Here is a 12,966-nt window from a genome sequence, read left to right on the forward strand (position 1 = left end):
CACTGGTGCTGACTGCATAGTTCTCGTAGCAGTTCTTCTTTGGCTGGTGTTATGCCTTCTATGTTAATAGATATAATCGTTAATTGTGCCCCTGAAAAGGGCTCAGGTATATATGTTTCTGGTGTGAAATACTCAGTAGCAAAGCCACTTTATAAAAAGGGAGAAAAGGATAATGTAGGCAATTTTAGACCTATTTCTATGTCATCAGTGTTTGATAAAGTTATTGAAAAGGCTGTGTATGTAAGGTTAATTGATCATTTTATATCACATGATTTGCTATCAAATGTACAGTTCAGCTTTAACAACTGAAAATACTGTATTCTCTTTTCTCTGTGAGGTACTGGATGGATTTAACAAAAGGTTTCAAACGCTATGCATATTTTTTGATTTAACTAAGTTGTTTGATTGTGTTGATCACAAAATATTACTCCAGAAGTTGGACCATTACGGAATATGGGGAGTAGCTCACAATTGGTTAACGTCTTACTTTAGCAACAGATACCAAAAGGTCATTATTATTGAGAATGGCTGTGATGTGGGGTCTGAGTGGGGTAGGGTCGGGGGGGGGGGGGGGGGGGCAGGGGTCAGTGTTGGGGCCACTTCTGTTCCTTGTTTGTATAAATGATATGCCCTCTAGTATTACAGGTAACTCTAAAATATTTCTTTTTGCTGATGACACTAGCTTGGTAGTAGGGGATGTTTGCAACGTTGACTCGATTTCAAATAGTGCAGTTCGTGACCTAAGTTCATGGCTTGCAGAAAATAAACTAATGCTAAATCAAAGCAAGACTCAGTTTTTACAGTTTCTAACACGCCATTCAACAAAACCTGACATTTTAATTTCACAGAATGGGCATATGATTAATGGAACTCTACAGTTCAAATTTCTAGGTGTTCAGAAAGATAGTACACTGTTGTGAAAAGCCCATGTTCAGGATCTTGTTCAAAGATTTAATGCTGCCATTTTTACTGTTCGAACGGTATCTGAAGTGAGTGATTGTTTGATACAAAAATTAGTCTACTTTGCTTATTTTCATTCACTTATGTCATATGGTTTTATATTTTGGGATAACTCTGCCCATTCTAAAAGGATATTTTTTGCTCAGAAACGAGCATTCAGGCAATAAGTGCTGTAAGTTCACGAACCTCTTGCCAACCCCTGTTAACGAGTCTGGGTATTTTGACATTGGTCTCTCAATATATATATGCGGGCTATTCACAAAGTACATTACATTTTGGAATTAAAAATAAATAAAGTATTGGAATTTTTTGTTATTATATACAGATGAAAGCCACACTTACATACTACTTTTCTACATAGTTGCCATTTAAATTAAGGCACTTATTGTAGCGATGGATGAGCTTGGAAATTCCTTCATCGTAAAACGGCCGCCTGCGCCTTCAACCACGTGATTACCTTTTCTTGAAGCTGTGCGTCGTCATCAGAACGCTGCATAGCCAACCACTTCTTCATTGCTGGGAATAAGTGGAAGTCGCTCAGTGCCAGGTCGGGACTGTACAGCGGATGAGGAAACAACCCCCACTTAAAAGATTCAAGAACTTCACGAGTGGCATTTGCCGTGTGGGCCCGGGCGTTGTCGTAAATCAGCAAGATCTTTGAGCCCAACTTTCCCCTGTGCTTGTTTTGTATTGCTCTTCTGAGGTTGTGCAGAGTTTGACAATACCTTTGAGAGTTTATTGTAGTGCCTCTTTCCAGGAAATCCACAAAAATCCCACCTTTTCTGCCCCAAAAGACAGTCATCATCACCTTCTTTGCCGACATCGTCTGCATGCATTTCTTTGGTTTTTGGGGGGAATTTGTGTGCCCCCACTGCATTGACTGCAATTTTGTCTCGCAGTTCACATGCTTAACCCATGTTTCGTCACCAGTAATGATGTGATTAAGTAATGAGTCACCATCTTTCTCGTAAGCGTCCAAAAACGTTAACGCTGCAGCCATTCGCTGATTTTTGTGAATCTATGTCAAGATTTTTGGTATCCATCTTGCACAAAACTTGTGGTAACCAAGCTTTTCGGTAATGATTTCGTGCAACAAACTTCGTGAAATTTGTGGAAAACTCATAGAGAGTTCAGTTATTGTGAAATTACGGTTTTCACGGACCGCGGCATCAACTTTTTCGACAAGTTCGGCAGTCACTATGCTGGGTCTTCCACTTTGCTCTTCATCGTGAACGTTAGTTTGGCCATTTTTAAATTTTATAACCCATTGACACACTCCACCTTCAGTGATTATGTTGTCCCCATACACTTCACAAAGCTACCGATAGATTTCTATCAGTGTACAGTTTTTTGCAGTTAGAAACCTTATTACAGCACGCACTTCACACTTCGCGGCATTTTCAATTAACACTGACATTTCAAACTGTCACAGTAACTCAACGGAGTACAGCACGAACCTCTCACTAGCACGGCGGGATGCCGACTGAGCGGCGGAATGCCATGACACCAAGATGGCCGCGCTAGCCCCGCCCCTAACGGACACAAACGAAAACGTAATGTACTTTGTGGATAGCCCTCTTATATTCCATACTATCATTTCTTCTTAACAATATTAGCTTATTCCCAAGAATAAGCAGCTTTCACTCGGTTAATACCCGGCAGAAATCAAACCTGCATTTGGATCAGACTTCCTTAACTCTAGTGCAGAAAAGTGTGCAGTATACTGCTGCATCCATTTTCAATAAGCTACTGCTCGAATTCAAAAATCTTAGCAGTAATCCACACACTTTCAAATCAAAACTAAAGAGTTTCCTCATGGGTCACTCCTATTCTGTTGAGGAGTTTCTTAAAAAAATAAGCTGATTCTTGTTGTATAGTTGACTGTGTTTATTTATGGATTGACTTTTTTCAGGTTCATAAACATTTTATTTTTATCTGCTATTACTTTTATATTGTAATTACATGTACTGACATGTTCTATGATCTTGGAGATTTGCTGCTCAATTTGGTGCTACAGAACTTGACATGTAAATAAAATAAAATAAAATAAAATAAAATGGAAGACATGTCCCATGCATCGTCCCACTACTACCTACACCAGTGTGGTCACTAACATCACCTATCCCATCAAAGGCAGGGCTACCTGTGAAACCAGTCATGTGATCTACAAACTAATCTGCAGCCACTGTTTGTCACGTCATAGATCTGTTGCATATGCACAATTTTCCTGGCTGAATTAGTCTACTTTAAAGGAAGTAACATTGGGAAGCTTACTTTCTTAGTGGGCCTCATACCTCCAGTGCCCCCTGTCCGCCTCCCTATCTTTTGCAGTAGATTTCTCCTTACCTGTTTCTCATAGTGTTTCAGTATTCTAATTAGTGCATTTTTTTTTCAGTCCACCTTCAACTGTTTCATTTACAAATGTCACACCTGCTTAGTAGGATTCAAACGTCGTGGCATGCTGGTGAACCATTTGGCTAAGCGCCATCCAGAGATTCCTCCCGACACCGTACCTGAACTCAATCTACCAATATTACGAGCGACACGAGACTACTACTGCCAGTATTGTGAGAAGGTAAGTTGTTTTGTGATGTGTTGTAATCTCAAAGCTTGTGCTTTACCCTAATTTTGTTTACACAGTAACTGAAACATAGTTTGGAAATTTGAAGGAAACTCAGCAGCTCCTTGTATATAGAACCATTTTTAGTAACTAAACTTTTACTCCATCAGTGTGCAGAAAATGTCACTAAGGAGTTTGTGCATTAATTTTCAGAGTTTTGTAAGAATATAAGAATTACAATTGATTTTGGAAATTGAATCTTGTGAGAAATGTACATGTTTTGGGCTGCCATATGTGTTGAAAAAGTATGTCTTGAATATTGAACACTGGATAAGGATATCATTAAGCAGCAACAAAAATTATGTTCAAATCAATGAAATCAAGGATAAGTAATAAATAAAAATGGTGTGTGTGTGTGGGGGGGAGGGGGGGGGGGGTGGAAATATGAATGATTGTTAGAGGTACTAAAATTCTGTCCACCAGTCTTCCCTCTGCACGAGTATAATCACAGACCTGTAAGAAATATATTATAGAAACATTTGGAGTCAGTTTCATATACAGAAATGGAATAAAATATTCAAATGTAATTTTTGAAATTACTTATGCATAAGAAAAGTAGTTTGACGCATCAGAATAAGACAATGAGGGACACAGAAAAGTCAGGCTAAGAACTTTAAAAACTAAAAATTTCATACAGAATGGAGGAAGATATGGAAGTAGTGAAGTATTAACCAAGAGCAAAGAGCAGGGGCATCAATGGAAAACTCAGAATAGAAATGAAGCACTTGTCTGCAGCAGCAGCAAAGTTTGAAAACTATAAATTTGTAGAAAGAATTGATAGATATAGCATCTATAAAGTCGGGGAGAAAACAAAAAGTATACCGTCTAGTTATAAAGTCGATGAAACTTTTAAAAAATTGGCATGAGTAAATGGAACAATGGAAGATTCAGGATGGAATAATGTCAATGGTGTGAAAAGGATAGATTGCCGTACAGCAGAAATGTTGTCACAGGCGGGCACAACAAAAAGACACGAAACATGTAAGATTTTGGCCAGAAGACTTTCTTCTAGAATAGACAACATACACACATACATTCACACAAATGCAGCTCACCCACACAACCACAGTACCTGGCTGCCGAGACCAGATTTCGAACAAATGCGCATGATGAGGGAATCAGTTTGGGTCGTGGGGGTAACGGTAGCCTGGGGTTGGGGACAGTAAAGTGCTGTTTGTGGGAGCATACAAGAACGAGATGGAGAGAGCATAGGGCAACTAGAGGCAGTTGGGAGGATTGAGTGGGGGTTAGGTTAATGTGTGAGATGGTATGTAGGAATTTGGGATTGCACAGCAGGAGAATTTTACAGATGGAGAGGAGGTATTGCAAGGAGGTTTTGGCCTGATTGACAGGGTTTTGCAGGATTGTGTTGGTGAGGGTTAAGCACTGGCGGAATTTGAACAGATGGAGGTCATTAGGAAAGGAGGGGTTGTAGCTGGAGATCGGTAATTTGATGGTTGATGGTAAGGCCAATTGGGGGTATTGCAAGGAGTTATTGCAAGGAGGTTTTGGCCTGATTGACAGGGTTTTGCAGGATTGTGTTGGTGAGGGTTAAGCACTGGCAGAATTTGAACAGATGGAGGTCATTAGGAAAGGAGGGGTTGTAGCTGGAGATCGGTAATTTGATGGTTGATGGTAAGGCCAATTAGGGGGTTGGGGATTCCATGAGCCAAGCAACAACGTAGGAACAGTATGTGGGACAGGGTTCTGGCCAGGGATAAGAAAACTTTTCTCTATTGGCCCAGGTGGAAGGAGCAAGGATCCAAGGTGGAGGATAAAAACACTTAAAACTATGTAAATAACATAGAAATATTTTTCCGCCACCACCCAGACTGCTTCTACCATCATGCACAGTTGCTCTCTGTCAGTGGTTATATGTGCATGAGCCACATTTGCGTAAAAATGTGCGTCTGTGACTCAACATTTCTGCTATATGGTGAGTAAAATCTATCCTTTTCACAGTATGTGTAACTGGCTTAACATAATGTAAGAAAAGATATGTTACTTGAAAGACAAACTCTCATAGCTCTTTTAAACACAGGGCTGCAAATTAGTTGTGGAAACCACCAACAGGGGTGCCACCAACTGTAGTTGCTGAAAATGATAGTAAACAAGGCAGAGAAGCTTTCTGCATGCTATAATTTGCAGTTGCCAGCTGTGAGTGAGTACGCAAAGAGCTTTCAGTGGCAAGTTTCACAAAGCAGCACCAGTTTACAACAGTGCAATGAAGTGGTACAAGGAATTCACCAGATAGGTAGTGTTGCAGCTGCCGACATGGCAGTCGATTTTTTTATTGTGAGATTACATCAAAGATAGTGTTTACATTTAACTTTTACCACAAAAACATGCAACAATGCATCACAGCAGCTATTCTTACCTACACACCTGATATGCTGGGTTTGGTTTGGGGAGAATTTGACCACCGATTAGATGTGTGCCACTTGACAAAGGGTGAACACGTATAACGTTTATAAACATTGTAAAAACAACTTTAGGATTTGCCCGTCACATACTCCCATCATTTATTATGTTCTTGGCCATTTATCTGTATCAGTTATTTGAAATGTTTCACACACTTAATAATTATCCTTTATTATGAGACAGAATTGCTGGATAGCTCTCACCTTCAAGTGGAGGAATGTTTAGTTGTTCCGAAAGACACATGAAAGTGCTGACATTATCCTAGCTTTTGGAACTGTTAGATAAATTCTCAGGTGGGAGAATGGGACAGCCTGAGGAAGGTTAAAAGGGAGGGACATGTTACATAGACCCCAGCATGAGAGGGATCAGCCCTTGCCCTCAAGTAAGATCTTGTTGTTCTGAAAGATTGGCTAGTGTCATCACTTCGAGACATGGTTTTTGGAACCACTAAACATTCCTCCTCCTGAAGATTAGTGATTACCTGCAGTTCTGTCTCATGATTAATTAACTTTCTTGGCTGAATTTTCTTCTGATACAGAAGACTAAGTATAACAGAGATTACTGAACATGACTATGGTCTCGTAGTCATGTGATGACATTACAGACCTAGTCTCATTCACCTCTGTGGTGTTTCATGGATTGTGACTCGCCACGTAGTGAAGGCAGTGACTTACAGACAAGACCAATGAAAAAGAATGCTAGAATTTTTTTAGTTTTCAGATGAAGTACTTTTTCAGAAGTTCAGAGAACTTGCACACATTCACTCAGCAACTCTCATGCATGTTTCCACTGACTCCAGATGCTAGGGCCCGACTGCATATGACAAGAACAGCAATGTAGTTGGAGTGAGTAGTGGGGTAAGGAAAAGACTTGGGATGGGTGGGGAGGTGAATAGCAGGGGGGAAGAGAAATATGCTATGCTTGTGTTTCCTGCGGTTGTATGCGGCATTGGGAGACTGTACCGGGGGGGGGGGGGGGGGGGGGGGTTATGGTTCAGAAGGAAGTGTGGAAAGAGAGAGAGGATCTTTCTGTTTCTTCCGTTCTTGTGTATCTTATAACAGTACTGATTTTTTTTGCAGTAAACAAAGTGCTCATTATTGGAACAAGTTTTTGCATCATTTACTTGCCTTTAGTTTTCTAATGTTGCCTTTTTACCTCTTCTTGCTCTCTGTATGTTCTCCTTGTTTTTTTTTCTTTAGTCCTCCTCCCTGTTTTGGCATCTTTTACTTCTGTTACTCTTCTTGTTGTCAGTGTTCCTTCTTGTGCTTGACTGTTGCTGCTGTTTGTATGTTTCCTCTGCATAATTTCTCAGCTAATTTCTAATTTTTTAAGTACAATCTCTTCTGTACATAAGAGCAATTGAATTAGAGACACCTAGCTAGTTGTGTGTAGCAACTACTTATGCTCCAATTACAGCAATGAAGTGTTATGTCTTGGAGGACTCCACATGATTCTAAAACCATGAGAGAATCATCGTGATTCATAACTGTGCAGCAGCACCCACACCTCATTGAGATTGCTCAGAGCAGTGTCCAAATCATGCATGTCTTGGGATCCCAGATGTGCTCAATAGGTTTTAAGTCAAGCATCCTTTGGGGTGGAGGGGGTTTCCTTCTACGAGAGCATCTTCACGGGAGGAATGTTCCTTAAACCATTAGGCACACACAGTCCAGGAGTAATGGAGCGGTGTATCATGCTGAGCGTAGAGGTGACATCTGTTGTTGTAGTTGGAGGCACAGATTACATTATTGAAAACTAGGTTTCTTTATTCTTTGTCATTGAGAGATAAGAACAGAGTATTTCATCCCACACATGAGAAGACCTCTCGCTCCTGCTCAAAATTCCAGGTGGTTCTTGTACATAGTTAAGAGTGTCCATTTTCTTTGTTCCTGTGCCTATGCTAATTTTTGTGTGTTGTGTTGTGACTTCTGTACCTCTAAGAGAGAGTGATGATTTTGGTTGGTATGATTTGCTCACTGATTGTTGTTGTCCAGAATTGTTTACACAACTGTGGCTCATTGCATGGTAGTCACTGGTGAACTCAGAGATCAAAACATCTTAACGTGCCCAGTTGATTCTTGTGATGGTGGTTTTCACTTAACAAGAATTCTCACCGTGGACTCTTGACACAGTAACAAGTGAAAATCCTAGTGGCTGCTGTCTCAGAGATTGAGTGTTCTGTGCACTGATACTAAGTGTCTTGCATATGTGTGAAGACATAACAGTTATCTGACAAGAAGAACTGCTCCATACACTGTTGCATCTGGAGTGCTCCTTGTCCAATTCAGCAGCTACTTCTGTTGCTGTTGTTAATGTGCACATGCTATGTGTCTAATTTATTTGAAGTTTTTATTGTGAATATTAGCTTCAAAGCTTGTGTTTGTTCCATTCTTCCTGCCCTTTTTCTCGTCATCTTAAATCCTAACGGATTCCATTCCAGCTGTTCTGTATTTCACCCTCTTCACTGTTTTGTGTATTTTTGCTGTTTGCTCCCATATGTCTAGAAAAAACAAATCCTTGCTCCGACTTCTCTTAGATGTGCTTAAAAATCTGCATTAATGAATTTAAAACATAAAATGATCTCATTTGGCAGAAATTCTAGAAATAATAACTGAAATGAAAACTGAGATTGTGAATTCGCCAGATTAAGATGGCTATGGTTTTTAAAAGTTAGCAGTATAATCTACCAGTAAAAATATGAGAAGGAGGTGCTAATTACAAAATCAAAGTTGATGCAATTTCCTTCCTTTCATCCAGTTGTTCATCTCATACTTAACCATTCCAGCAAGCGAATCTAAGCCACCAAATTGTCAAATCATGGCGAAATTAACCACCCTTCATTATTAAAAATAAAAAAATAAATTTTTTTTATGAAAGGTAGCTAATTTCCTGTTAAGAGTTTTAATGATTATTTAAATACTTGTATGTCTTCAGTCTTTCCAAAGCAGCTTGCAGTCAATTAGAAACAAAGTATTTTATAAGGTAAACTGAGAATTTACATGTAGAGATCCATCTGCTGAAATCATTATTTTTGTAGATTTTGTATATAATGCTTCTCGCTTTCTCCATTCTTCCATTTCTTATTTTTTTGTTATCAAAGATTTAGTGTGAATGGAAGTAAATGTACAACTATTTTTCTTGTTAACTAACTTTGCCGTTGTTGTCCCAATAAGAAAGTACTGTATAAGAAATGTTGAGATGTCACATAGGATCTCTCTCTCTCTCTCTCTCTCTCTCTCTCTCTCTCTCTCCCCCCTCTCCCCTCCCCTCTCCTTCTCCCCCCTCTCTCCTTCCCTCCCTCTCTCATGGGAGGAGTGTTCCTCAAACCATTAGGCACAGTCCAAGAATGGTGATTTGGTGTATTGTCTTGGCGACGGTACAGGTGACGTGTTTCTAATGTATTTGAACTTCCTATTGTTAATATTAGCTTCAAAGTTTGTGTTTGTTCCATTATTCCTGCCCTTTTTCTGCAAGGATAAGAACATGTTTTCTTTTTGCAGTTGATGTAGTTGTCTATTATGTGTGAAGTACTGTCTGAAGGAAGCTTATTTCAAAGTGGTACAAAGATTGGCAACTTGCTTTAAATGTTCAGAAGTGAAAAGTTGTGCAATTCATAAAATGAAAAAATGGTGTCTCTTATGATTATAATAGCAATGAGTCACAGTTGGAATCGGTCAACTCATACAACTACCTGGGTGTGACACTTTGTTAGGGTACCAAATGAAATGATCACATAGGCTCAGTTATGGGTAAATTAGGTTGTTGTTGTTATCTTAAGTCCTGAGGCTGGTTTGATGCAGCTCTCCATGCTGCTCTATCCTGTGCAAGCTTCTTCATTTCCCAGTACTTACTGCAACCTACATCCTTCTGAATCTGCTTAGTGTATTCATCTCTTGGTATCCCTCTACAATTTTTACCCTCCACGCTGCCCTCCAATGCTAACTTTGTGATCCCTTGATGCCTCAGAACATGTCCTACCAACCGGTCCCTTCTTCTTGTCAAGTTGTGCCACAAACTCCTCTTCTCCCCAATTCTATTCAATACCTCCTCATTAGTTATGTGATCTACCCACCTAATCTTCACCATTCTTCTGTAGCACCACATTTCAAAAGCTTCTATTCTCTTCTTGTCAAACTATTTATCGTCCATGTTTCACTTCCATACATGGCTACACTCCATACAAATACTTTCAGAAATGACTTCCTTACACTTAAATCTATACTCGATGTTGCCAAATTTCTTTTCTTCAGAAACGCTTTCCTTGCCGTTTCCAGTCTACATTTTATATCCTCTCTACTTCGACCATCATCAGTTATTTTGCTCCCCAAATAGCAAAACTCCTTTACTACTTTAAGTGTCTCATTTCCTAATCTAATTCCCACAGCATCACCTGACTTAATTCGACTACATTCCATTATCCTCGTTTTGCTATTGTTGATGTTCATCTTATATCCTCCTTTCAAGACACTGTCCATTCCATTCAACTGCTCTTCCAAGTCCTTTGCTGTCTCTGACAGAATTACAGTGTCATTGGCGAACCTCAACGTTTTTATTTCTTCTCTATGGACTTTAATACCTACTCTGAATTTTTCTTTTGATCTCTTTACTGTTTGCTCAATATACAGATTGCATAACATGGGGAAAAGGCTACAACCCTGTCTCACTCCCTTCCCAATCAGTGCTTCCCTTTCATGCCCCTCAACTCTTATAACTGCCATCTCATTTCTGTACAAATTGTAAATAGCCTTGCGCTCCCTGTATTTTACCCCTGCCACCTTTAGAATTTGAAAGAGAGTATTCCAGTCAACATTGTCGAAAACTTTCTCTAAGTCTACAAATGCTAGAAATGTAGGTTTGCCTTTCTTTAATCTATTTTCTAAGATAAGTCATAGGGTCAGTATTGCCTCACGTGTTCCAACATTTCTGCGGAATCCAAACTGATCTTCGCCGAGGTCGGCTTCTACTAGTTTTTCCATTCGTCTGTAAAGAATTCGCGTTAGTATTTTGCAGCTGTGACTTATTAAACTGATAGTTCGGTAAATTTCACATCTGTCAACACCTGCTTTCTTTGAGATTGGAATTATTATATTCTTCTTTAAGTTTGAGGGTATTTTGCCTGTCTCATACATCTTGCTCACCAGATGGTAGAGTTTAGTCAGGACTGGCTCTCCCAAGGCCGTCAGTAGTTACAGTGGAATGTTGTCTACTCCCGGGGCCTTGTTTCGACTCAGGTCTTTCAGTGCTCTGTCAAACTCTTCACGCAGTATCGTATCTCCCATTTCATCTTGGTCTACATCCTCTTTCATTTCCATAATATTGTCCTCAAGTACATCGCTCTTGTATAGATCCTCTATATACTCCTTCCACCTTTCTGCTTTCCCTTCTTTGTTTAGAACTGGGTTCCCATCTGAGCTCTTGATATTCATACAAGTGGCTCTCTTTTCTCCAAAGGTCTCTTTAATTTTCCTTCTTCTTACCCCTAGTGAGATAAGCCTCTACATCCTTACTTTTGTCCTCTAGCCATCCCAGCTTTGCCATTTTGCACTTCCTGTCGATCTCATTTTTGAGACGTTTATATTCGTTTTTGCCTGCTTCATTTACTGCGTTTTTATATTTTCTCCTTTCATCAATTAAATTCAGTATTTCTTCTGTTACCCAAGGATTTCTACTAGCCCTCATCTTTTTACCTACTTGATCCTCTGCTGCCTTCACTACTTCATCCCTCAGAGCTACCCATTCTTCTTCTACTGTATTTCTTTCGCCCATTCCTGTCAATTGTTCCCTTATGCTCTCCCTGAAACTCTGTACAACCTCTGTTTTAGTCAGTTTATCCAGGTCCCATCTCCTTAAATTCCCACCTTTTTGCAGTTTCTTCAGTTTTAATCTACAGTTCATAACCAGTAGATTGTGGTCAGAGTCCACATCTGCCCCTGGAAATGTCTTACAATTATAACCTGGTTCCTAAATCTCTGTCTTACCATTATATAATCTATCTGATACCATCTAGTATCTCCAGGATTCTTCCATGTATACAACCTTCTTTTATGATCTTGAACCAAGTGTTAGCTATGATTAAGTTATGCTCTGTGCAGAATTCTACCAGACGGCTTCCTCTTTCATTTCTCTCCCCCAATCCATATTCACCCACTATGTTTCCTTCTCTCCCTTTTCCTACTCTCAAATTCCAGTCACCCATGACTATTAAATTTTCGTCTCCCTTCACTACCTGAATAATTTCTTTTATCTCATCATACATTTCATCAATTTCTTCATCATCTGCAGAGCTAGTTGGCATATAAACTTGTACTACTATAGTAGGCATGGGCTTCATGTCTATCTTGGCCACAATAATGCATTAACTATGCTGTTGGTAGTAGCTTACCCTCACTCCTATTTTTTTATTCATTATTAAATCTACTCCTGCATTACCCCTATTTGATTTTGTATTTATAACCCTGTATTCACCTGACCAAAAGTCCTGTTCCTCCTGCCACCAAACTTCACTAATTCCCACTATATCTAACTTCACCCTATCCATTTCCCTTTTTAAATTTTGTAACCTACCTGCCCAATTAAGGGATCTGACATTCCACGCTCCGATCCGTAGAACGCCAGTTTTCTTTCTCCTGATAATGACGTCCACCTGAGTAATCCCCGCCCGGAGATCCGAATGGGGGACTATTTTACCTCCAGAATATTTTACCCAAGAGGACGCCATCATCATTTAACCATACAGTAAAGCTGCACGTCCTCGGGGAAAATTACGGCTGTAGTTTCCCCTTGCTTTCTGCCGTTCGCAGTACTAGCACAGCAAGACCGTTTTGGTTAGTGTTGCAAGGCCAGATCAGTCAATCATCCAGACTGTTGCCCCTGCTACTACTGAAAAGTCTGCTGTCCCTCTTCAGGAGCCACACGTTTGTCTGGCCTCTCAACAGATAATGCTCCGTTGTGGTTGCACCTACGGT

At 39.9% G+C, this 12,966-nt stretch overlaps 1 protein-coding gene across 3 annotated transcripts in view; it reads left to right on the forward strand.

The window, feature by feature from the left end:
- The window catches only part of LOC126091950 (PR domain zinc finger protein 10-like), a 239,838-nt gene that overhangs the window by 176,847 nt on the left and 50,025 nt on the right, over positions 1–12,966 (forward strand). For all 3 annotated transcript variants that reach the window (XM_049907287.1, XM_049907286.1, XM_049907288.1), the window contains one exon: positions 3,356–3,535. In XM_049907287.1, coding sequence (XP_049763244.1) covers positions 3,356–3,535 — 180 coding nt within the window. The remainder of the gene's footprint in view (positions 1–3,355; positions 3,536–12,966) is intronic.

The sequence above is a fragment of the Schistocerca cancellata genome, chromosome 7, assembly GCF_023864275.1.
Source record: "Schistocerca cancellata isolate TAMUIC-IGC-003103 chromosome 7, iqSchCanc2.1, whole genome shotgun sequence".
Taxonomy (NCBI): Eukaryota; Metazoa; Arthropoda; class Insecta; order Orthoptera; family Acrididae; genus Schistocerca; species Schistocerca cancellata.